The following is a 23,858-nucleotide window of genomic DNA, read 5'->3' on the forward strand; positions in this document are numbered from 1 at the left end:
CAGTCAAAACTAGAGGCTCTGACGGCCAGGGTCACCGAGGCAGAGGAACGCGTTAGCGAATTGGAGGATGGGTTAGTAGAAGAAAAAACGAAAATAGAAGCTGGTCTTAAAAAAATCCACGCCCACGAATGTAGATTACGGGAGATTACTGACTCTATGAAACGATCCAATGTCAGAATCATCGGCATCCCTGAAGGGGTGGAGAAAAACAGAGGTCTAGAAGAGATATTTGAACAAATTGTAGCTGAAAACTTCCCTAATCTAGCAAGGGAAACAAGCATTCGTGTCCAAGAGGCAGAGAGGACCCCATCCAAGCTCAACCAGGACAAACCTACGCCACGGCATGTCATAGTGCAATTCGCAAATATTAGATCCAAGGATACAGTATTGAAAGCGGCCAGGGCAAAGAAATTTCTCACGTACCAAGGCAAAGGTATCAGGATTACGTCAGACCTGTCTACAGAGACCTGGAATGAGAGAAAGGCTTGGGGGGGCATTTTTAAAGCTCTTTCAGAGAAAAACATGCAGCCAAGGATCCTTTATCCAGCAAAGCTGTCATTCAGAATTGATGGAGAAATAAAGACGTTCCAAAATCGCCAATCATTAACCAATTTCGTAACCACGAAACCAGCCCTACAGGAGATATTAAGGGGGGCTCTATAAAGGTAAAAAGGCCCCAAGAGTGATACAGAGCAGCAAGTCACAACCGATACAAAGACTTTAAAGAGAAATGGCATCATTAAAATCATATCTGTCAATAATCTCTATCAATCTAAATGGCTTAAACTCTCCCATAAAACGCCACAGGGTTGCAGATTGGATAAAAAGACATGACCCATCCATTTGCTGTCTACAAGAGACTCATTTTGAACCCAAAGATGCATTCAGACTTAGAGTAAGGGGATGGAGTACCATCTTCCACGCAAATGGACCTCAAAAGAAAGCTGGAGTAGCAATTCTCATATCAGATAGACTGGATTTTAAACTAGAGGCCATAGAGAGAGATACAGAAGGGCACTATATTATTCTTAAAGGAAGTATTCAACAAGTGGATATGACAATTATTAATATATATGCCCCCAACAGGGGAGCAGCAAGATACACAAGCCAACTCTTAACCAAAATAAAGAGACATATAGATAAGAACACAGTAATAGTAGGGGACCTCAACACCCCACTATCAGAAATAGACAGAACACCCTGGCAAAAACTAAGCAAAGAATCAAAGGCTTTGAATGCCATACTCGACGAGTTGGACCTCATAGATATATATAGAACACTACACCCCAGAACCAAAGAATACTCATTCTATTCAAATGCCCATGGAACATTCTCAAGAATAGATCATGCTCTGGGACACAAAACAGGTCTCAGCCAATACCAAAAGATTGAAATTATCCCCTGCATATTCTCAGACCACAACGCTCTGAAATTGGAACTCAACCACAAGGAAAAACCTGGAAGAAACTCAAACACTTGGAGGCTAAGAACCATCCTGCTCAAGAATGACTCGATAAACCAGGAAATCAAAAAACAAATTAAACAATTTATGGAGACCAACGAGAATGAATACACAACGGTCCAAAACCTATGGGATACTGCAAAGGCAGTCCTAAGGGGGAAATACATAGCCATCCAAGCCTCACTCAAAAGAATAGAAAAATCTAAAATGCAGTTTCTATATTCTCACCTCAAGAAACTGGAACAGCAACAGAGGGACAGGCCTAACCCACTGACAAGGAAGGAGTTGACCAAGATTAGAGCAGAAATCAATGAATTAGAGACCAGAACCACAGTAGAGCAGATCAACAGGACTAGAAGCTGGTTCTTTGAGAGAATCCATAAAATTGATAGACCACTGGCAAAACTTGTCCAAAAACAAAGAGAAAGGACTGAGATTATTAAAATTATGACTGAAAAGGGAGAGGTCACGACCAGCACCATTGAAATTGCAAGGATTATTAGAAACTTTTATCAACAGCTATATGCCAAAAAACTAAACAATCTGGAAGAGATGGAGGCCTTCCTGGAAACCTATAAACTACCAAGACTGAAACAGGAAGAAATAGATTTCTTAAATAGGCCAATTAACTATGAAGAAATTGAGTCAGTGATAAACAACCTTCCAAATAATAAAACTCCAGGCCCAGACGGTTTTCCTGGGGAATTCTACCAAACATTCAAAGAAGAAATAATACCTATTCTCCTAAAGCTATTTCAAAAAATAGAAACAGAAGGAAAGCTACCAAACTCATTCTATGAGGCTAATATTACCTTGATCCCCAAACCAGGCAAAGACCCCCTCAAAAAGGAGAATTACAGACCGATTTCTCTAATGAATATGGATGCCAAAATCCTCAACAAGATCCTTGCTAATAGAATCCAACAGTACATTAAAAGGATTATCCATCATGACCAAGTGGGATTCATACCTGGGATGCAAGCATGGTTCAACACTCGCAAATCAATCAATGTGATACATCATATCAACAAGAAAAGACTCAAGAACCATATGATCCTCTCAATTGATGCAGAAAAAGCATTTGACAAAATACAGCATCCTTTCCTGATTAAAACCCTTCAGAGTGTAGGAATAGAGGGTACATTTCTCAATCTCATAAAAGCCATCTATGAAAAGCCTACTGCAAGCATTATTCTCAATGGGGAAAAGCTGGAAGCCTTTCCCTTAAGATCAGGAACACGACAAGGATGCCCACTCTCGCCACTATTATTCAACATAGTACTAGAAGTCCTTGCAACAGCAATCAGAAGACAAAAAGGGATCAAAGGTATCCAAATCGGCAAAGAAGAAGTCAAACTGTCTCTCTTTGCAGATGACATGATACTCTATATGGAAAACCCAAAGGAATCCACTCCCAAACTATTAGAAGTTATAGAACAATTCAGTAAGGTGGCAGGATACAAAATCAATGCCCAGAAATCAGTTGAAATTGGTTCTTAAAAGTACTTTTGAGTACCTTTTTTTGGTTGGCAGATAATCCAATGTATGACTTCAGCACTTCCAGAATAACGCCCCCCATAAAGGGGGAGGGGAGAAAGAGCAGGAAAGACAGGAGGAAGGGAAGATAGTGTGACATGATGGAATGTTGCCAGTTAACACAGTTAAGTTAAAAACTAAGAAATTTGCTTGATCCGCATGTAATTTACTAGAACCAATTTGGGTATTTTAGTTTTGTTTTGTAAAATATAGATGTTTTAATAGTATGATTTATATGACTGTCATACATTTTATTGTTATTTTAATGAATTAATATTTTAAAATTTTCTGTTTCAATTTCTTTTCTCTTTTTAAATTTTTTTAATTTAAATTCAATTAATTACTTATAGTGTATTATTAGTTTCAGAGGTAGAGTTCAGTGATTCATCAGTCTTATATAATACCCAGTGCTCATTACATCACGTGCCCTCCTTAATATCCATCACCCAGTTACCCCATTCCCACACCTTGTTCCCCTCCAGCAAGCCTTCCTATGATTGTCTTTTATATTTTGTCTCCCTCTCTGATTTCATCTTGTTTTTCTTCCTCTCTTCCCCTATGATCCTCTATTTTGTTTCATAAATTCCACATGTGAGTCAGATCATTTGATAACTGTCTTTCTCTGACTGACTTATTTTACTTAGCATAATACCCTCTTGTTCCATCCACATTGTTGCAAATGGCAAGATTTCACTTTTTTGCTGCCTGAGTAGTATTCCATTGTGTGTGTGTGTGTGTGTGTGTGTGTGTGTTTATCCATTCATCTGTTGATGGACATCTGGGCTCTTTCCATAGTTTGGCTATTGTGGATATTGGTGCAGGGGCCCCTTTGGATCACTACCCTTGTATCTGTGGAGTAAATACCTAGTAGTGCAATTGCTGGGTCGGAGGATAGCTCTATTTTTAACTTTTTGAGGAACCTCCATACTGTTTTCCAGAGTGGCTCCCCCAGCTTGCATTCCTACCAACAGTGTAAGAGGGTTCCCCTTTCTCTGCATCCTCACCAACATCTGTCCTTTCCTGATTTGTTACTTTTAGCCATTCTAACTGGTGTGAGTTGGTATCTCATTGTGGTTTTGATTTGTATTTCCCTGATGCTGAGTGATGTTGAGCATTTTTTCATATGTCTGTTGGCCATCTGTATGTCTTTGGAGAAATGTCTGTTCATGTCTTCTCCCCATTTCTTGATTGGATTATTTGTTCTTTGGGTGTTGAGTTTGGTAAATTCTTCATAGATTTTAGATACTAGCCCTCTATCTGGTAAGACGTTGCTAGTATCTTCTCCCATTCTGTCGGTTGTCTTTTGGTTTTGTCAACCATTTCCTTTGCTGTGCAAAAGCTTTTTATCTTATGAAGTCCCAATAGTTCATTTTGCCTTTGTTTCCCTTGCCTTTGGAGACTTGTCCAGCAACAAGTTGCTGTGACCGAGGTCACAGAGTTTGCTGCCTATGTTCTCCTCTAGAATCTTGATGTATTCCAGTCTCACATTTAGGTCTTTCATCCATTTTGAGTCTAGTTTTGTGTATGGTATAAGGAAATGGTCCAGTTTCATTCTTCTGCATGTGGCTTTCCAATTTTCCCAACACCATTTGTTGAAGATACTATCTTTTTTCCATTGGATATTCTTTCCTGCTTTGTTGAAGGTTAGTTGACCATAGAGTTGAGGGTCCATTTCTGGGTTCTCTATTCTGTTCCATTGATCTCTGTGTCTGTTTTTGTGCCAGTGGATTTTTTTGTTTTATTCCCCTGTAGGAAAATGCATGAAAGGCATAATAGACTCATACTTATGGGAGATTTATAATTCTCATCCAGTGTATCGAAACTGGCTGGTGAAAAATGTTTTGATAATTGTCAAAGCTGCACGGCCCGTCAATGTGCACTGTTCGGCAGGCTAGTGGTTCCGCTGCAATGAGGAGGCCCGTTAGCAAAAACCCAGGAGAGGGGAATTCAGACTTTGAAAGAGAAAAGCAGAGAGTGAGTCCTTGAGTGTAAGAAGACTCCTCAGTCCTCCAGACCCTCTCAGAGCTTTGTTCGTACCTTGAAATAAGCAGTATTCTTTGTCCTCCCACTGTGTTAGTTTGAGCTGAGACAGAAAGCCTTTGCCAAAGGCTAGTACTGTGAGTCCCTCTGTCATTGTTACACTTGACATTTTTCTTAGGGGGCAAGGTATGAAGTCCTTTCAAGGGAAGAACTACCTTAGGTGTTCAGTGTCTAGAATCTAGCGCTGTGCTCGGACAACAGACTCTTATAAATAGTAAAATTATTTAAAAGCACTATACATAAGATTGGTAACCTGTTCCCGGGGCCATGGAATGAATGGACCTTTAACTTATCTCTGGAATTGTAAATCGTGATGTTTGTATGAAACACGGGGTAGTGACATCCAGAGAAGGAAAACAAAAAGCAAACTAGTATGCTGTTAGTTCTATAAAATAAGGAAACTGGGGACGCCTGGGTGGTTCAGTCGGTTAAATGTCTGCCTTCAGCTCAGGTCATGATTCCAGGGTCCTGGGATCGAGTCCCGCATCAGGCTCCCTGCTCAGCAGGGAGCCTGCTTCTCCCTCTGGCCCTCTCCTTGCTCATGTTCTCTCTCTCTCTCTCTCTGACAAGTAAATAAATAAAATCTTAAAAAAAAAAAAAAGAAAGAAGGAAACTGTCTGAAGGGCACAGTGTGATCTCTGTACTGCTTGCTTGTGCTCCCACGCTGACCTCCGCTGTGCACTGTCCCTCCTGTCCTTCACTCCTACCCGGGCCCCGGAGTCCTTGTCCTAATCATAGGATCAACAAAAGCCAGTATTTAGGTGGTAAATAGTGAGATGTGCCTGCTGTTGAGAAGGCACAATTACAAACATCATTCATTGAATAAAGCAATTTTGTAAGGAAAACATTAAATTGCTTTCTCAGAATAAAAAAAACTGAGGCCCAGAGAGGTTGCGTGGTTTCCCTGGCACTGAACGTCTAGGCTGAGAGTGGGAGTGACTTCCCTGAGTCACCCAAGTGCGAAGCCAGGGAGCTGGCCTGTGAGCCAGACGGGAGCTCCAGCCTCTGGGCCGCCTGTGCTCTGAGGGTCCGCCCATGGCCTCCGCGCTGCTGGGCACCTGCTGAGGCCCTAGCAAGCTCTTTTTTCTCTGGAAGATGTTCTCTTTTCTACAAGAGGGACTTGCAGGAACACATCATCTAGATTGTGATTGCAGTTTGCCAAAAAGCGTCTTACTTCATAAGGTGCCATTTCTTCTCTTTCTTAACATTTCGCATCCCAGTTGTTACAATATCAGTCATTCTTTCCCAATGCCTCGCGTTTTCCTCCCTCAGAAGCAGCATAACCAGCAATCCGTGGGTGAGACTGGCGACGGTGATGCTGACCAGGTGCACCGTGGAGAACAAGGAAGGACTGGGGAATGAGGTCTTGAAGATCTGCCGCTCTTTATATAACACCAAGCAGACGCTCCCTGCAGAGGTGAGTAGGTATTTCAAGTGGTCTTCCTGGGGGCCTCCCTTCCCTTATCCAGACTCTTTAGGAGAAGCGGAGTCAGTGACTGTGCTTGAGGGACACTTAGCTTAAGTTATCAGGAGGTAAAAGCCCATAATTTGGAATAGATCAGATGAAGAACCGCCGTGCTGAGAGGGTGCTTTACATAGTTTTCTCTCTGTTGGAGCTCTGAAGCCTATTCCCTTTACAAGTCCCAGGGTGTAATTCAGCCTTCAGTTCCTGTTGGGTGCCCTTTTATGTCTAACTCAAGCTCCTGTGCCCAGGGGTCTTGGGAGGCAGCCCATGTGCTCAGGCCAGCTGGTAACGGTAAGCTCCAGCGCCCCTCTTGGCAGGTAGCCAGCCACTCTCCTTGTGACGTGCCTTCTGCCGTCGTCGTAAGATTGCATAACCACAATATGGATTCTCTGTCAACATGGGAAAAACTCAGCCACCTCCACTTTGACCATCATTCTCTCTTTGATCCCATAATTTGGCTGTCACAGAGGTATTTGCTGGATATATATATATAAATTTGTACATTCTCAAATAAGCATATATTAATTACAGCTCCCTGCTGTGAATCCGACCTCAGCAGTGTATTGTTTGAGCAATTCTTACATGTCTTAAATGTAAGCATTTGGATAATGGCACTAAATTGATTAATTGGTTTTCAAGTTTCTACCACATAGGAGATAAATTTGAAAATAAAATTGTAAATATGATTCTTCGAATCCTCACTGTAATCAGTCAAGGAAAATATTCTCATTAGGAATGTAAATTTAATGAATTGTTTTCTGAATGAGGGACTGGCTAAGTGTTTTCTGATTGAATTTGAAAATATTTCATCCATTTAAAGAAGTCTTCCAACTACCAGAATGACAAAATTCTTCTATAAAATATTTAAAGTGCCCCCACCAGAAATAACTTCCCTTTATACCATGGTGTGTGGTTTGCTTATATCAGCTACTTATTTACCTGTGATGTGTTGTGCTATATTGTGAGCCCCTGAGGGTTGGAACCACAGCTGTGTCATCCCTCTCTCACCCACGGCAGGATTCAACATACTACACTGAGTGGGGACTCAATGCAGTTTACTGTCCCCATCAGGGTAAGTAGTATATTACATAATGAGGGCCTTAACATAAGCTGAGATCAGCATTGTTAGATCAGAACCAAATGCCAGAAGGGCCCCACCAGTTCTGCTGAACCTCAGCTGAGGAAACGTGACTTAGGGTCGCAAGCTGGGTAATGGTGACGACTGGCATCTGCCGGCACTCTCGGCCTCCCACTCCCACCATCTGGTTGAACCTTTGCCGCCACCCGAAGGAGGCTTCTTGACCTTCATGTTTCAGCTGATGGAACAGAGGCTCTGAGAGCAAAGGTCCTGCTCCAGGTCACTCAGGCAACAAATGGCAGACCCGGCCCCACGTGGAGCTCTGCTTGAATGCTGGGGAAGTAAATACTTCCAGAGGAGCCACTCTTACTGCACTTGAGCTGTTTGCATGTGGAATGTCTGTTTTACATAGTTGTGTAAGTTTTACTGTCATTTCCCCCTTTCCTAGGGTACTTCTTCAAGAGTGCCCGATAGTGTGTAAGGCCTAGGTTATCGGTGTTTTAGGTGGAAGAGAGTTAGGATCTCCATCATTACCTGGAGAAGTTTGTTAGTTTATTTCAATATCCTCATCGGTTTGGTTTTACTACAGCTAAGTCTGAGGCAGGAAATATAAGTTAGCTAAGAACATGGCCGTGGCATCTTTGACCTTGACCACATACGTTGGCTTCGTGATCAAGGTTCAGTAACAGTTATGTGTGTTAGCGTTCATCCCCCCGCCGATGGAGGATAACATCTGAATGTCCAAAGCAGTAGGAGCACTGTCAGCGTTGTATTTGAAGTTCAGGGGGCGACCTTCTAGGACATGGAGGGAAAAGTGTGTGTTGTTCTTTTTTATTGACTAATGAATAATAAGTGATGCTTTGCATTTCCTATTTTAAAAAAAGGAGTCAGTGATTAAATGAGAAGCTAAATAGCTGTAAAGATTCAGCTCCCCAGTACTCTCACGGCCAGCTTGAGGCACTTTGACAAATGGAGTGATATTTTATTTGCAATGGTCCTGCTTGATCCCAGAATCAGCGGACCAGTGATTCCTGAGTGTTTTAGAGAAATCAGAATGGATAGCACAGTGCCTTACGCACGCGTCTATCAGAGTACTACTCACATACCACGGAGAGGGATCTCCTTGCCTCTCCTCTTCATTGGGACTGGGAGCACCTGAAGGGCAGGGGGCATGAGACATACAACAGCAGCATGAGCCCTGGCGAGGCATGGAATTGTACCATCCTCTTCCACACGGGGCTATACATGATCTGTGCTCATGAGGAAAGTACCATTCACTCCAGACCACCCTTTTCTGGCCTCTGAAACAGGGAGTTAGACTGTGTGATCTCCGAGCGGACTCTAGTTCTGAGTATTCCTCAAGGTCCCCCAGGTCTTTGAGGAGGATGACCGGAGGCTCTCTGTTTAGGACTGCATCCGCCGCACACGACTCACGACTTGTCCATAGGTCCACAGTTCTCCTAGGGGTGGGAGAGAGGTACTGGATTAAACCCCGTTTTGAAGTAGGTCCTTATCACTTCTCTGTTCCAGTTTGATGAGACAAGAGATAATTACTAGCAAATGAGTTGTGTCGCCACAGTGACTTTTGTTTATTTTTCCTTGTGCTGCCTCAGTGCTGTCTTTTAACTGGGTACACGTAGATTTTTGTCTTAGAATGCCATGATTAAAGGAATCTTGCCAATGTTATGTACTATTTTTATTGATTGTTAACTGTGCTCAAATGTGAGTTAAAATTGTTACAAAGGAAGGAACATTGTAATTAAGAAATGGAAATGTCTTGTTAAGTTTGTTTTACTGCATTTGGAAATTACGCAGTCTAATTTCAGAACTGCATAATGTTTAATACCACCGTGGTGGGAAAATTAGCCATGACTCACTTTATTGTAAGCCAGTACCTTTGGTTGCCATACTCTATGGTTTATAAAGTACATGTGCCTAACTGGCCAGGGCAGGGTACTTAAAGGGACTTACCTTTTGCTTCTTCCACATTTCCCATCCCTCCCCAACTAAGCTCCCATATTTAGAGATTCTTTTTGTTCTTCATGACTCTGAGAAGGTCTATATGTGATGCCTGCTCTTGTTCCTGGTACTCGTTTACTTCTGGTCATGCTGGTTTTGCTGATGGAAAATATTACCAGAAGGATAAAATCAATGTTGCTCATAGGTCGTATGTCCTACGGTCTTGTAAGTTCTGTATCCTTCTTCTTAGCTTGTATCCATGGCAATATATGAAACATTCTCAGGAACAGGGGATATTCAGAATGAGAAATTGGTACAGAACAGATTCTTGGCATTTACAGATTTAAAATTCCCAAGTTCCAGCTCTTTATGGCTGATGCTGAAGGTCCCGGTTTCGCAGGGCGCAGCGTGAACTCGAGTCACAGGGGCTGTGGGTCAGGTGGATGGGAGTTAGACACCCCGCTGATGAGCCTAACTATCTCCAGCCTCTAAATCTCAATATGATTGTTTTCTCTCATGGATGAGGTACTTTTGATAACGTCTGGAGTTTGATTTTCAGATCAGATGACACTCATCCCTGTACACCTTGCCCAACACTCCTGCTGAAGGCCCTGCCACATCTTTGGGCACAGGCTACCCCAGAGTGAGCAGGAGGGCTGTGTAAGGACAGAAAGTCCGTTGGTGGGCCGGTGCTACTTCCCTGACAACCGTCAGCCACGGGAACTGTGCCTCGGGGCATCACCATATATCACAGTCCGCAGGGCTCTGGCCTGGCTTTGGGCCCACGCACCTATTCCTCTGCATTCAAGGCCTTTTGTTCTGTATCTTGATGGCTAGACAGGTTTGAGCTGGGACGGTGCCTGTAAGGTGTTTTATGGTTCTCTTTGCTACTTCGACCTTTCTTAGGGCTCCCAAAATCCCTCTATAAATCTCCTGATAAACTGTCTTCTTGCAACAGAGGGGAAACTACCCAGAGAACCTAGTATAGTAGTTAAATATGGAGTATTTAGCCAGTAACTGTTAGCTGAGAGATAAAAAGTACTCAGTAGCTCAGAAATTACTCCTCCATTCTTAGATGTCCTTGATTTTATCCTTCAGGTACTATTTTCCATCAGCAAAGCCATCATGGCCGTAAGTCAGCAAGTATCATGAGCAATAGCAGCCATGACATAAAGGCATTCTAAAGAGTCATGAAGGAAAAAAAACCCTCTAAATATGGGAACTTAGGGGACAGGAAACAGGGATGAAGGAAAAGGTAAGTCCTTCTAGTACCCTGTCCTGGACAGTTAGGCAAACACACTTCACCATCATCTGTCCATTTTGCCTGCTCCAAAGTGTATCCAGGTTATTTTGATAAAAGTTGTCATTAAAGTTAAGGTCAACCAAGTGCTGTGCTTGGTCTAAATATCATGAAGTGCTGAGAAATACCTGTTTACCTATTACTGATAACTTCGTGAACGAGTAGATAGGAGAGCTGAGAGGGAATTGTATACAAATATTTTAAGGTATAGTATATACCAAGCAAGTTTGGAACATAGAGAAGGGAAAACATTCTTGCCCTCAAGTGAGGCAGAGGGACAAATGAATAATTACAAGAATGTAGGAAATATTTACGAAGTATAGTGGGAACATAGGAGTGCCGGGCCTGGGAAACCAGAGGTGGCTTTGTAGGAGTTGGGGTTTTCCTGTGCCCTTTTCAGCGGAGACTCCGAGAACCAACAGCAGTCCATCAGACGGAGAAGCAGCAGAGGTTAAGTCTCATGCTCAGATCCAGACATGTGCAGGAGCTCAGCACGGCCGCTTCACCTCCAGGGCAGTAGCCACGGGCCATGTATGGTTATTAAAATTTAAACTTAAGGACAACTGAATAAAAATTTAAAAGCATGCCTCAGTTGCACTAGGCAAATCTCAAATGCTTACTAGCCGACACGCAGCTACTGGCTGCCATGTGGGACAGCAGAGATCCAGAACATTCTGTGGTGGCCGGAAGGTCTCCTGGGCAGCACTGTCTGAGAAACATGCAGGTGAGGGAGCGTTGCTGGGACGTTCCAGGAGGAAGAGGGCGACAGAAGCAAGTTGGTGCATGACAGCTGTGTGAAATTGTCATGTATGGGAGTTTATATTTCATCCCCCCAAATATTCTCTGCAGGTTTTGGCATCCCAGATTACAAATCTGCGTTTCTCTTTGGCCCAGATGCTCGGTGAGACTGCTCTGTATGACTGTGTGCTTTAGGGCACACAGAGCACTTTTCTGAGTTAGAATCCATGATGTTTGAAGTACACACTTTACAAACCTGTTACGCTGCCGGTATTGATCATTTTCACACAGTGTGTGTAGAAGGACCTTCCAATCTGCAACTGAAGGCTTTGCTGATTTCCAGCAGAGACACACTAAGGGGAAAGGTAAAAACACTACTGTGAGTGGAATGCCAAAGAGGCCTTTGTCCTGGGCTTTAAATAGGAGCTTCTTGCTTTATCTACACTTGATATTAATGTAAAGAAATTATGAAAATGTCAATAAATTTGAGTTTTTCTTCTCTGTTATGCTGCGGTTGGAGTAGTACAGGAGGAAGATCAGTGCCATGGTGGCGGGGTGGGTAGTGATTTCTCAGTTCTTTCAAAAACAGCCCGTGCCTTGTATAATGTCTGGTCCTTGGTGCAGATGTTCTGTTCTTTATGTTATAGCTAGTTAGGGCACCGGGGGAGCGTAGAGCTTGGCAGGGAGGAAGAGCTTGCAAATTTATTGTCTATTCTCTTATACTTCCATTGTGAAGGATTATCATTTGTTATCTTATATAAAAGTCTTCTCTCTGATGACAGGTTCAGCTAGGATAATAAAGCGCTGAGAATAAAATCCAAATGCCTATGTGGAGATCCAAATACATTTTAATTTTTCTGGACCACAGATAGTTTTCGTGAAACATTCAGTTCACCTTGACTTTAGAATTATAAACAGGCTTTTAAATATTTAAGGTGCTGATTTTTCTTGTTGCAGAGGATTAGATATTGTTGATAATATTAACAACTGGTGATAATTTTTATCGTTTGTTAAGTGTCTAATAGATGCTGAGCATTGTGTGTTATTATTCATTAACACTTATTCTCTCTCTCACACACACACACACACAAAACTGCAAAGTAGATATAATTACCTCTGTTTTGCTGGTGAGGAAACTAGGGCTCCTGAGAGATTAGGAGAACAGAACACAGTCCTGTATCCAGGGGGCTACTAGGCAACCATTACATGCAATAGCTGATGAATATCGGGTGAATATCTGCTAGCTCAGAAAGATGTTTACTATCTATTGTGAAATGAAGGAAGCAGGTACCAAACACTAAATCAGTGTGGCCCGGGTGTGCTTCATACACGCACAGACAGACAGCACTCATACAAAAAGGTGTGGAGAGAGACCCCACCAGAATAGCGCCTGGGATACCGAGTGCCTCCTGCCTCCTCGCTCACAGTTTGTACTTGTGGTTTCAGGGTGTGAAGGAGCTGTGCTCACTGCTGCTCAGCCAGTCCCTGCTGCTCCCAGCCCTGAAACTTCTCCTCGAGAGCCAGGAGGAGAGCCTTCGCGATGTGGCGCTGGAGCACATCACTGCTATTGTCAAGGTATTCCCGGGGGATTGACTCTTGTTTATGTTGCTGAGAAATGAATTCCTGTTGTCATTCTTATAAGTAATAGCCATGATTTATTTCAGACCATTTGATCTGCAGTATTCTCTGACCCCAATAGTTCTTTCTGTTTTGTCTGAGAAGTAAATATTTGTTTATTTTATAAACATGGACTAAACTCCTCCCATGAACCAGACTCCGTGTGTATGTGCTGAGAATACAAATCCGAACAATGAAGCAGTTTCTCGAGAGAAGCCAGGGTATTAGTCCCTATAAGGAAATGTCAAAGCAGCCCAGGACTAGTGGACTTGTCCTTGCCACTTGAAATTTGAATCGAAGGAATTTGTCGCTTCGGGCAGGCTTCTGTGCCTGGATGTAGGTGTTGGGTTACCCGCTAATTAAAGGTGAGACGGGGGCTGCAGGTAATGTGTCCTGGCACCGTCTGAAATCTCAATCTCTTTTCCTCTGGCGAACTAACGTGCCGTCGAAGCGGTGTCTTGGCTTGAGGAATGACATACTCAAGTCAAGGCCTGAGATTTCTCCCTCAAGGCTGGTTGTCTTGTTATCATGATTAAGGAAGAAACTTTCACTTCCCTTTTAAAATTTTACACTTTGGGAATAGATAGCTCAGGGTTGTGTTTTAATGAATTTGTGTTGTATGATCCTTTCCGAAACCCTTCTGTAGGGAGATCATTCTTTCATTTGAAATTCTGTGAGTGTGTACACACACTGCACGCACACACACATACACAATTTTAGGTGTGTGGGTATACTCACGCATGTGAGTTTTTCACAAAAGTGTAAGGGAATGTTTTCTAGGGACCTGAATGGGGAGGAGAATTCTAGAGCAGAAGGTACTTGCCAAACAAGACAGTGAAGAGATTTAATGACAATGGATACAGAAAGTTAGGTATATGGTTACAGAATGTAGACCATAATTGCATTTGGAAATAGTCATAATGACCAAAATGAGAAAAATCTAATGTATTTATTTATTGAGATGTATTTCTGGATTCTGTAAAGATTTTATGACTACCCTTCATTATCACTGAAGATCGATCACAGCAGGGCCTCTCTGGAGACTAGACAGAAGTAGGGAGTTGGAGGGGACCCATTTGCTGGTAGCCCCCCGTCCATCTGTGCTAAAATAAACATTGCCTAATGTTGGGAATTTACAAGAAGCTAAGAATTACAGAGGATTTTTTTCCCTTAGCCTATTTTTTTTAAATTATAAATCCAAGAAATCAGGAAGAAGGGGAAAACGGAAGAAAAGCAGACTGCATATTTTCAGAGCTTTTTTCCTCACCACCATTGTACACTGTGTTAATGTCTTTACTTAGGTATTTCCACTAAATTTGCCATGGGCCTCTTCGAGAATAAAACAGTGATGTATTATGCATCGCCTCTCCATATTCATCCTGCATAGAGCTCTCAATGTGGCCCTAAATTCCATAGGCAAGTGTATCAGTTTTCATTTTAAAGATTTTTCATCTCCAATGCATCTGTCAGACCTGCAGCTAGAACTGGGGCTCCCTAACTGCTAACTAGCTTTGCTACCCACCACCCGCCACAGACCCCCCCACGCCCTCTACCCGACCCCCCCATACACATACACACACACACACACACACACACACACACTGGCTGTCAGAATAAGAAACCAAATAGGAACCTTAACAGCGCCCAAGTCATTTTTAAATGGTGCTGATTTACCTCTGTACCACTTTGGTCTGATGTGCAGCGTTGTGCTAAAACTCCGTGGTTTTGAAATAGCCCTGCAGACCGTGAGTGCTTTCCTGGGGTTGTGATGATAACACCCAAAACCTCTGTGGCCTTCAGATGCAAAAATCAAAGCCAGAGGTGTCAGTTGCTGAGATGAGTCACTTACCTGCCACTGAGACCCTCACCTGTGGGAATTGGGTAGTGAGACTTAACTGTAACTTCTCCGCACTGGGCTCGAGTATTCCCATTAGCCTAACCCGTCTGTGACCTTAAAATGTGTTCACCAAAATGCTGAGTATCTTCAGACCTGGTGCAGCCTCCAAAGAGCTAAAGTTTGGCAGTTTTTCAGTCTTTAAATATTTTTAACTTTATTTGAGATAATTTTAACTTTGCCTTCAATTGTAGGAAATAATGCAGCAAGATCTCTTATACCCTTTACCCAGTTTCCCCCAGCAGTAACATCTTGCATGGCTCCAGGGTGACGTTCTAACAGGACAGTAACATGGATGCAGTCTGCGGGCCTTACTCAGATTTCAGTTGTTTTACACGCCCTCATTCGGGTGGGAGTCTGTGTGTGGTACTGTCACATGGAGATTTGTGTCACCCCCACTCGAGCCCAGATCCAGAACAGTTCCATCCCGGGGATCCCACATGCGACATTTATAGCCACAGCCACCCTCTCCCTCCCCGCCTCAGCAGCCTGTGGCAACTGTTGACCTGTTCTCCGTCTCTGTCGCTTTGTCCTCTCAAGAATGCTAGATAAATGACATAAGGAATCACGTAGTTCATCCTTCCCTCCGAGCACCTTTAAAGGGTCGTGTGACACTTCTCTGAGGGAGGAGCTGCAGTGGGCCTTTTTGTAGGACTCCTGACCAGCTGTTTTTATTTTATTTTATTACAAATTATTTTTTTCTGACTAGCTGTTTTTAAATCCTATGTGGTATTGCAGTGGAAAATATGTACATTTGGTTTTTTTGTTTTGTTTTGTTTTATTTTGCTCATCACTCTGTCCCTTAGTAGGGGGCCTGAGTTCATCAGTAACTTCAGTTTCCCCCTTACGGTTAGGGACGGTGGTTCCTGTGGACATAAAAAGAGAAAAACTTCCAGCACAGGGACTCCTCTGATAGGCAGCTGGTCCTGCACAGCGTGTGGCTCGAGGTGGAAAAATGCCCCCCCTTGCTCTCCGATCACATGTGTTACTTCACTGTTCGTTGTCAATGTTGACAGCCGCTCGGATGTTGTGCACAAGTGCTGATGCCCGAGATCGTACCGGCCTCTCCTCCGGCAGCGGTACTCCTTGCCTTCCGTGAGCCCTGCTGACATTGCAGACCTCGAGTGTTGAGCGTGGAACCTCTTACAAATGGCCAGCAGCCTCTTTCCTGAAGAAATAGAAAGTCTTTCTTAGAGATTATGTCGTTGATGAATCATTAAAACCCTGCGTGGTGCAGATCTTCCTCAGCTAACGATGGGGTTAACATCCCAATAAATCCATCGTATGTTGAGGATATCGTAAGTCAGAAATGCATTAATACACCTAACCTAGTCAGCATCGGAGCTTAGCCTCACCTGCCGCACACGGATCACTTCCATTAACCTACAGCAAAATCATCTAACGCAGAAGCCTGTTTTATAATCAAGTATTGAATATCTCACGCGGTTTGTTGGATACTTCTCACTGAGGGTGAGACACAGAATGGCCGTATGGGTGTGGAAGGGGGGTCAGTGTATCGGGGGTTCACCCTCTGGTTGCGTGGCTGGCGGGGAGCTGTGGCTGCTGCCACTGCCCAGCATCATGAGAGGGGATCATCCAGGAAAAGATCCAAAATCGAAATTCAAAGTGACGCTCCTGCTGAACGTGTGTCGCTTGTGCACCTTTGTAAAGTCGAAAAATCGCAAGTCGAAGTTAGGTCGGGCTTTCTGTCCATCAGCCTCAGTGAGATTTGCGCTCACCTCCAAAACCTTACTCTCCAAGAATGCTATTCCTGCTGCTGTGTTCAGATCTCCTCTCTGGAGTATTTCCCACAGGGTAAAACTCGTCACTCACCATTGTAAGCAGATGTCAATCCGTCATGGTTCTGTGTACTGAGTAGTTCCAGATTTGTGTGTGTCTGCCCTTGACGGCTTGCTTCCTTCTCTTTAGTACTGCTCAGTGCCTCGGCCTGCACCCTGCCTCTCAGGATCTGTCCTGGACCACCATGCCTGGTGGGAGAACAATTCAGGGTCACAGAGGAAGGGTATAAGGCCTTATCAGTCTACGTAAGCATTTCTCTCTGAAGCTTATAATAACTACCATCTTGCTGGTTCCAGCTCTTGGCCAGGCATGGTGGTAGGCACGTCCCCGCTTTCTCTTCTTAACAATCTTGTGAGAAGATCGCCTTCTAGTTTCACAGATGAAAACACGGAGACCCTGGGCTCATCCAGCTGGTAGCAGCTGGCATTGAAACTGAAACTCTGGCCCCAACATTCAGAGTCTGCACTCAACTGTGCCGTTCCTTTTAGCGTAACAGGGTTCTCTCTGGAAAGGGCGCTCTCTGCAGAGAAATGAAATTGCTGCAAGCATCTGAGTCATATTAGCTCTGAAAGAGACTTGGGCAGAGCTAGTCTAACAACTTGCCCCCCCCACAGGGCTTCCTTTCTCAAACCCGCTCAGACACCGAGGTCCTGGGCAAGCGTTGCGGGGGGTCGGTAGCTCACCACCTCCCAGGGTGCTCCCTGCCGGTTTTGATAAAGCTCGTGGTAAGAGAGCACCTCCAGACTGAAAGCTCACCTTCGTCTTGAACATGTTGCTCTTAGCCCCACCCGATGGACTTGCTCAGGATTGGTTGCCTGCGTGGAGAGGCCCCCACACTTTAGTATTGGTGATTCTCGTCCTCTTCTGTCTCGCCTTGAAGGCCCAGGAACCTACCAACATAACTTACAGGGCACCTGTGTCTGGGTTGGAGGGAGAGGCTTCAAGATTCTCAGAAACGCATCTTTACATTAACGTCGTTATAGAGAACCAAGAAACCTCCCTTTCTTTGTCCTGTCTGTAACTCTACCCAGGTTTCCAACTAGTACCTCCTTAGTGAGAGTCTCTTCCACTCTGGAGGGCTCCCTCCGTACTGCCTTCTCACACAATTCTTAGCTGGATACCTCTGGTGACAGGCAGCTCACTCCCTGTAGGTTAATCTCTTCGATTTCTAGGCTGCACTGACGGTGGACAGCCTGGTACTGCGTGCAGGAGTGAGGAGTGGGCAGGATGTTTGTAAAGATGAAGTAAAATAAATTCATATGTTCCAAGGAATTACGGGGAGATTCGCATGTGAAACAACAGCACAAGAAATGAAAGTAGGAAGGGAGGTAGGTACCGAGTGTGGAACCAACCAGACTCAGGGCCCTCAATGCAGCATTTGCTGTGGTCATAGAGGTGATCAAGCTTGGCGTTTCGACGATTCTCTTCCGTTGTTAGAGCACAAGTTAGATGACTTGTCCTCGTTTTGGTTTCAGAAGAGGTATGCTGTTAAATTCCGTGCCGGGAGAGGGACTGGAGCTTCCACCGAGAAGTGGAGTCTGGATATCATTCAAATAAACAGAGTACAGAAGAAACCCTGTGGGCATTTTTCTTATCCAAGTATACTATTGTGCTGCCCTTTTATTTTTCTGCCCTTGTTGTTGGTGTTTAATAACTTCTATTAGTAGCAGTATATGTAAAAATGAGACAAATATCCTGTCCTCAAGTAAAGAGTAAAATAATATTAAATAATCTTCTTTAAAGTAATTGGAACGAGGCCCTGCATACATTATGTGACTGGAATTTCAGCTTACCTCATTACTGTAATTACTCTTCGTTTGGTATGGATCCATAAAATCAAAGATTTTAATTCAGAGAAGGTTCATTACCTGTTGTGGAAACTGGAATTAAGCAGATAACATTTTAATGACTTGGAAGACAGTAGCGCTTTGTGCTTTAATAGATTTCTTTCCCAAGATCTGCAAAGTTTCATTTATTCTCAAAAATTAATTACTGACGGAAGAAATAATCAGTGACTGAGATGGCAAGCGTTACCCATTTTATGGTATGGGTACACCCTCCCCTTCTAGAACACACTTCATGCCTAATTTGCTGGGCTGTAATAACTTTGACCTTCTACTGAACTTGAACTCTGCACCAGGCATTGTGCTGGGCACTTAAAAGCATAGGTTATTGCAGCCCCTAGAGACGGTCTGTGTTTCAGATGTAGAATCTGGGGCCCAGAGAGATTGTCCTTAACAAGGTCACACAGCTGTTCAGCAAAAAAACCAGGATAGGAAATTGGTCTCTAGCCCAAAGCCTGTCTTCTCTTCCCAAGACCAGACTGCCTCTCACTTGAATTCAGAGTTATTCAATCAGAGGAATTAAATCAACTAATCCTCCTGGACTTGTTTCATATTTATTTCAAACATCCAGCTGAGTCCAGAAATGACAACATATTTTTTCCTCAAGCTCTGAAAGCACCAGTCAAGCAAATGTCAGCGATGTGTGTTTTTCCATAGACTATATACTGAAGTAATTCTTGATCAATTAAAAAGTTACATATTTTTAAAAGTCAGAAAAAATATATATCAGATCCTTTGAGGAATTATAAATTCTAAGCTTTAAAACAATAGAAAAAAATCATAAAGGAATAGTTCTTTTCCTAACAACATAAAAATTTAAAACTTCTATAAAACAACTAAAACAGAATTGCAGTTTAGAATGTTAATTATAACTAAAATCAGGGCTAATATTTAAGTTATACAAAGAACTCTTTCACACGTCAAGAACGATGTAACGACTCTAGTAAAGGAGCAAAGGATTTGATGCTTCCCACAAGAAAAAATAAAAATGATAGGAAATAACATGGGAAAAAATGGTCCTTGCAAATAAACAGTCAGATTATAGCATCCTAGAAGTATCATTATGTATCTCCTAAATTAGCAAAATAATTTTGTTTTCAAAATAATAACCACCAAAGCTGAGACGTTTACAGTGAAACTGACACACTCTTCCACGGATGCTTCTCCTGTAAACTGGACGGTTGACTTTACTGTGGCTGCGCTCGCATTCACGTCCAGGCCCAAAAAGGTTTCAGGTCCTCTTTCTCATGTATTAGTGTGCGTGGGCTGTGGTAACAAAGCACCAGGGACTGGGCAACTCAAATCACAGAAATTTATTGTCCCAGGGTTATGGAGGCCGAAGTCCAAGATCAAGGTGTCAGCAGGATTGATTTCTCCTGAGGCCTCTCTCCTTGGCTTGCAGACGGCCACCTTCACCCAGCATCCTCACAGGGTTGCCCCTTGGTCTACGTGTGCGTCCTCTCCTCTTTTTAAGGACACCAATCAGATTGGATGAAGATCCACCCACCTGACTCATTAAACCTAATGACCTCTATAATGGCTCTTTATCCAAGTGTAGTAACATTCTCAGGCCCTGGGGGTGAGGACCCCACATGGGAACGGGGGTGGGGAGGGCACAGTTTGTCCCGGAACACCCTGGTAATGCCTCTCTAGTAATTCATCCCTCGGGAGTGATTCCAAGAAAGCACATACATAAAAAAATTCATTGGTAGTACTTCAATAAAATCAAACATTTAAAAACAGCTGAAATATTCCTAACAAGAGAAGTTAAATAACTGTTATCCCCACTCAGTAGACTATTTTGTAGCCATTACAATTTTTAAGAATGAAAACTGTAAAAACATTAAATTTTTTTTAACATATCATGAGTAAAGTAGACTACCAGTACCGCATAATTGTGAAAAAAATCTCTGTGCACATGGAGAATTACTGGAGAAGAAAGAGGAAAAAGTAATTTTCTGGTGGTCCACATATCGATGATTTGTTTTTTCAAACTATTTTTACTTTTTTTATTTTTAAATTTCAAAAAGGAAAATAAAGTAGGTTAGGAGTAATGGGTGGTAAGACAGTACCAGACTTTTAGTGCCTTAAATTAGAATTTTGGTCAAAAACAAGAATGAAGAAAAGTTGAGGCTTAACCAATTACTTTGGCAACTCAGCAGTGAGGCAGTCATACCCAGGAAGGCTTGGGCGCCAGGCGCTCTGCTCTGCGGAGGAGGACCACCCAGCCGGCCTTGACGCCCCTGAGGCAGAGGCCAGGTGTGGGGAGAGAAGCAGTTTTGGCTCTCAGTGACCTCGGGCAATCCATCTCTTCTCTGACTGTCAGGCTCCTCTTCTTTAAAATGCAGTTTTTGGAACAAGTCCCCACAAAGCCCATCTTTCTTTCTATATTCTTTCATTTTCTACTTTGTCCCAAATATGCCCAAAATAATTGTGCAGTATTTTCCTTGTGCGTGACTGTTATAAAGTATACTCTGGCCTTTCTGTACCTTTTGCAAAGAGCTGGAACCTGGTGCAAGGTCAGAGAAAGGAAATAAGCTCAGCCACTTTCATTTTCTCAGCCCCTGATCACAAGATGCTAAACCAAAATTCCCCCCTCCCAAACCTTGGCCCCGCCACTGCCCAGCTCAGTGGAGGTCAGCGATCTCGGACTCTGCCTTTCCTGAGGGATCCTCTGGCTGGGCCAAAGGGGAAGTTCTGTATCTGATTTCCACTTCTGCCTTAGGCTTTCTTAGCCACGGGAGTACATAGCTTTTAGAGGGTAGCTTTTAGAGGGCGGACGCCTCCCCTGTCCCTGCCCGCCTGCCGTGGACTCCCACCCCGCCAGCACAGGCAGCTCTCTGGGAGGCCGGGCGCATCCAGAGGAAACCGACTGTAAGGATGCCGCTGCACCGGAGCAAAGCAAACAGAAGAGGGGAGTGAGAGGAGCAGCAGCCGCAGGCACTGACAGAACCCCTGTCTGTTCCTCGAGCTGGAAAAATCCATCACTCCCTTTCTCAGAGACTTTCAGACCCCCGAAGGGAGGGCTCGTGAGTAAACAGAATAATAAAGGTGTCCTAGCCTTGAAGACTTATTCAGGGCCGCAAAGAAGGTATCGCCCTGCAGTGTTTGGATGCTGAGACTTTTATCTGTACATTTTATCAAACATTTGCCTGGAGCATCCTGGCACACATTCTGTGCCCTCCTAGAGGGCCAGGTGGACGGATTCTTTCTTTTTAAGGGCGAACTGAACAATCACACGCACAGTAACTCAGGCGCCCTGTGTGTGCGTGTGCGCATGCGTGCGAGGAGGCAGCCGCGTACCAAGGAGAGGTGAGAGCGTTAGGGTTATTCATTCACCCACGGATTCATCCCACGCGTCTTGCCAAGCCCCTAGCATGTGGCCAACACTATTCTGGCCCTTGGGGATGCAGGGGTAAACAAAGAAAAGATCTGGGCTCTAGAGGAGGCCATATTCTGGAAGCGAACAAACAGTGGACAAGTAAACTAGGCCAGGCTGAGGGCTGCTAGTCCCCCTCGCCAGTTAGCAGCCAAGTGGCATTCGGCACGTGACTTTGACCTCACTGGATGGGTTTCTTCATTCCTCAAATGAGATAATAGCGGTCTTAAAGGGGTGCTTTAGGGTTGAGCAAAGTCCTAGGTGGCACATGGGCAGCTGTCCCCGTAAGTGTAGACATGGTGATGGTGGGGGCAGCACCTGCATGGGGTCAAGGTTCTCGTCCCCTCACTGTGAAGGGGGAGGAGGAGGAGGGAAGCCGGAAGGCAAGAAGGTGCACTGAACCCCTCAGCAGCCCCCGGTGGGGAGTGTTGAAAGCAGCCATGCCCCTTGCTGCAGAAAAGCTGGTCCTTCCTACCACTTTCCCTTCCTACCATCTAGCCTCTAAAAACAAAAAAGAACAAAAGGTCCTAAATTGAGTTCAACTGAAGTGTCTTCCTGAGCCAAAGGCGGGGGAGCTGTGTGTGCGCGGGCTGACAGAGGGAGAGGCCTGGGGTTGGCAGAGTCGCTGCAGTTCTAAAATCCTGCTCTATTCAGATTCTCTGCAGAGAGAGCATTCTTATCATATGCTTGCGCGGTTTACAAAAATGTGACAATGTTCAATAATGTAGGTTTGTTCAGCCGTGTAGCAAATGTTGATTAAACTGGATGCTGGACTAGAAGGAGGCTCAAACCTCTGTACCCTCAAGAAGCCCCCAGTCTGGTGGAGGAGACAGGCCTACAGATGACGACCACGTGAGGAGCGATATAAAGGGCCACGGAGGGTGGAGGAAGGAGGAATCAGCTTGGCCTAGGGATTTAGGGAAAATGTCATCCCAGAGATGGCCTTGGAGTCGACGTTTATGTTGGTTTTAAAGGATCACGATGGGTAGTAAGGAGGGCACGTATTGCGTGGTGCACTGGGTGTTATACGCAACTAATGAATCATCGAACTTTCCATCAAAAACCAGGGATATACTGTATGGTGACTAACATAATATAATAAAAAAACATTATAAATAAAATAAATAAATAAATAAATAAATAAATAAATACAGGAATGCTAGGTTGCAGGAAGGATAGATGCTCTCTGACAATGGACCGTAATTCCTGTTTCCAGAACTGCTTTTGTTTTAATTCTTGAAGTTAGTGGATACAGTGGACCTCATCTTCAGTAGCCTTTCCTTCTTGTCACAGAACATGCAGGAAGACCACACTGCATTCAGTTGTATAACATAGTTGGTCTACACATGAGTTAATTGGCTTTGAAATGCCACTTTATTTCTGAGGTTCCTATAACCAAAATTACTAAAAATGCACAGTGACATTAAGAAGAACCATCATGAAGCTGTTTTGTGACACCCCGATGTAAATGAGGGGCTCAGAGTTTTGAGTGTGATTAACATTGACTTGATTCCTTACCAAAAAATATAGACAATAATATTAAATAGAAAAGCATAAGCTAAGTGTCAAAGCCATGGAAAACCATACAGAGACTAAGCAGATGAGATGAGAGAAGAAACACAAAGGATATCCAAGCTGAAAGAGCCGGTAAAACGGGCCCCATTACATTGGTCTCCAAAACTACATAAAAATGTCTTAAAGGGGAGCCTGGGGGCTCAGTCGGTTGAGCTTCCAACTCTTGATTTC

General features: G+C 43.8%; 1 protein-coding gene across 2 annotated transcripts in view; it reads left to right on the forward strand.

The window, feature by feature from the left end:
* NBAS (NBAS subunit of NRZ tethering complex) overlaps positions 1 to 23,858 on the forward strand; it is a 336,415-nt gene that overhangs the window by 311,351 nt on the left and 1,206 nt on the right. For both annotated transcript variants that reach the window (XM_034659882.1, XM_034659883.1), the window contains 2 exons: positions 6,311 to 6,455; positions 13,025 to 13,153. In XM_034659882.1, coding sequence (XP_034515773.1) covers positions 6,311 to 6,455; positions 13,025 to 13,153 — 274 coding nt within the window. The remainder of the gene's footprint in view (positions 1 to 6,310; positions 6,456 to 13,024; positions 13,154 to 23,858) is intronic.

This window comes from Ailuropoda melanoleuca, chromosome 4, assembly GCF_002007445.2.
Source record: "Ailuropoda melanoleuca isolate Jingjing chromosome 4, ASM200744v2, whole genome shotgun sequence".
Lineage (NCBI taxonomy): Eukaryota > Metazoa > Chordata > Mammalia > Carnivora > Ursidae > Ailuropoda > Ailuropoda melanoleuca.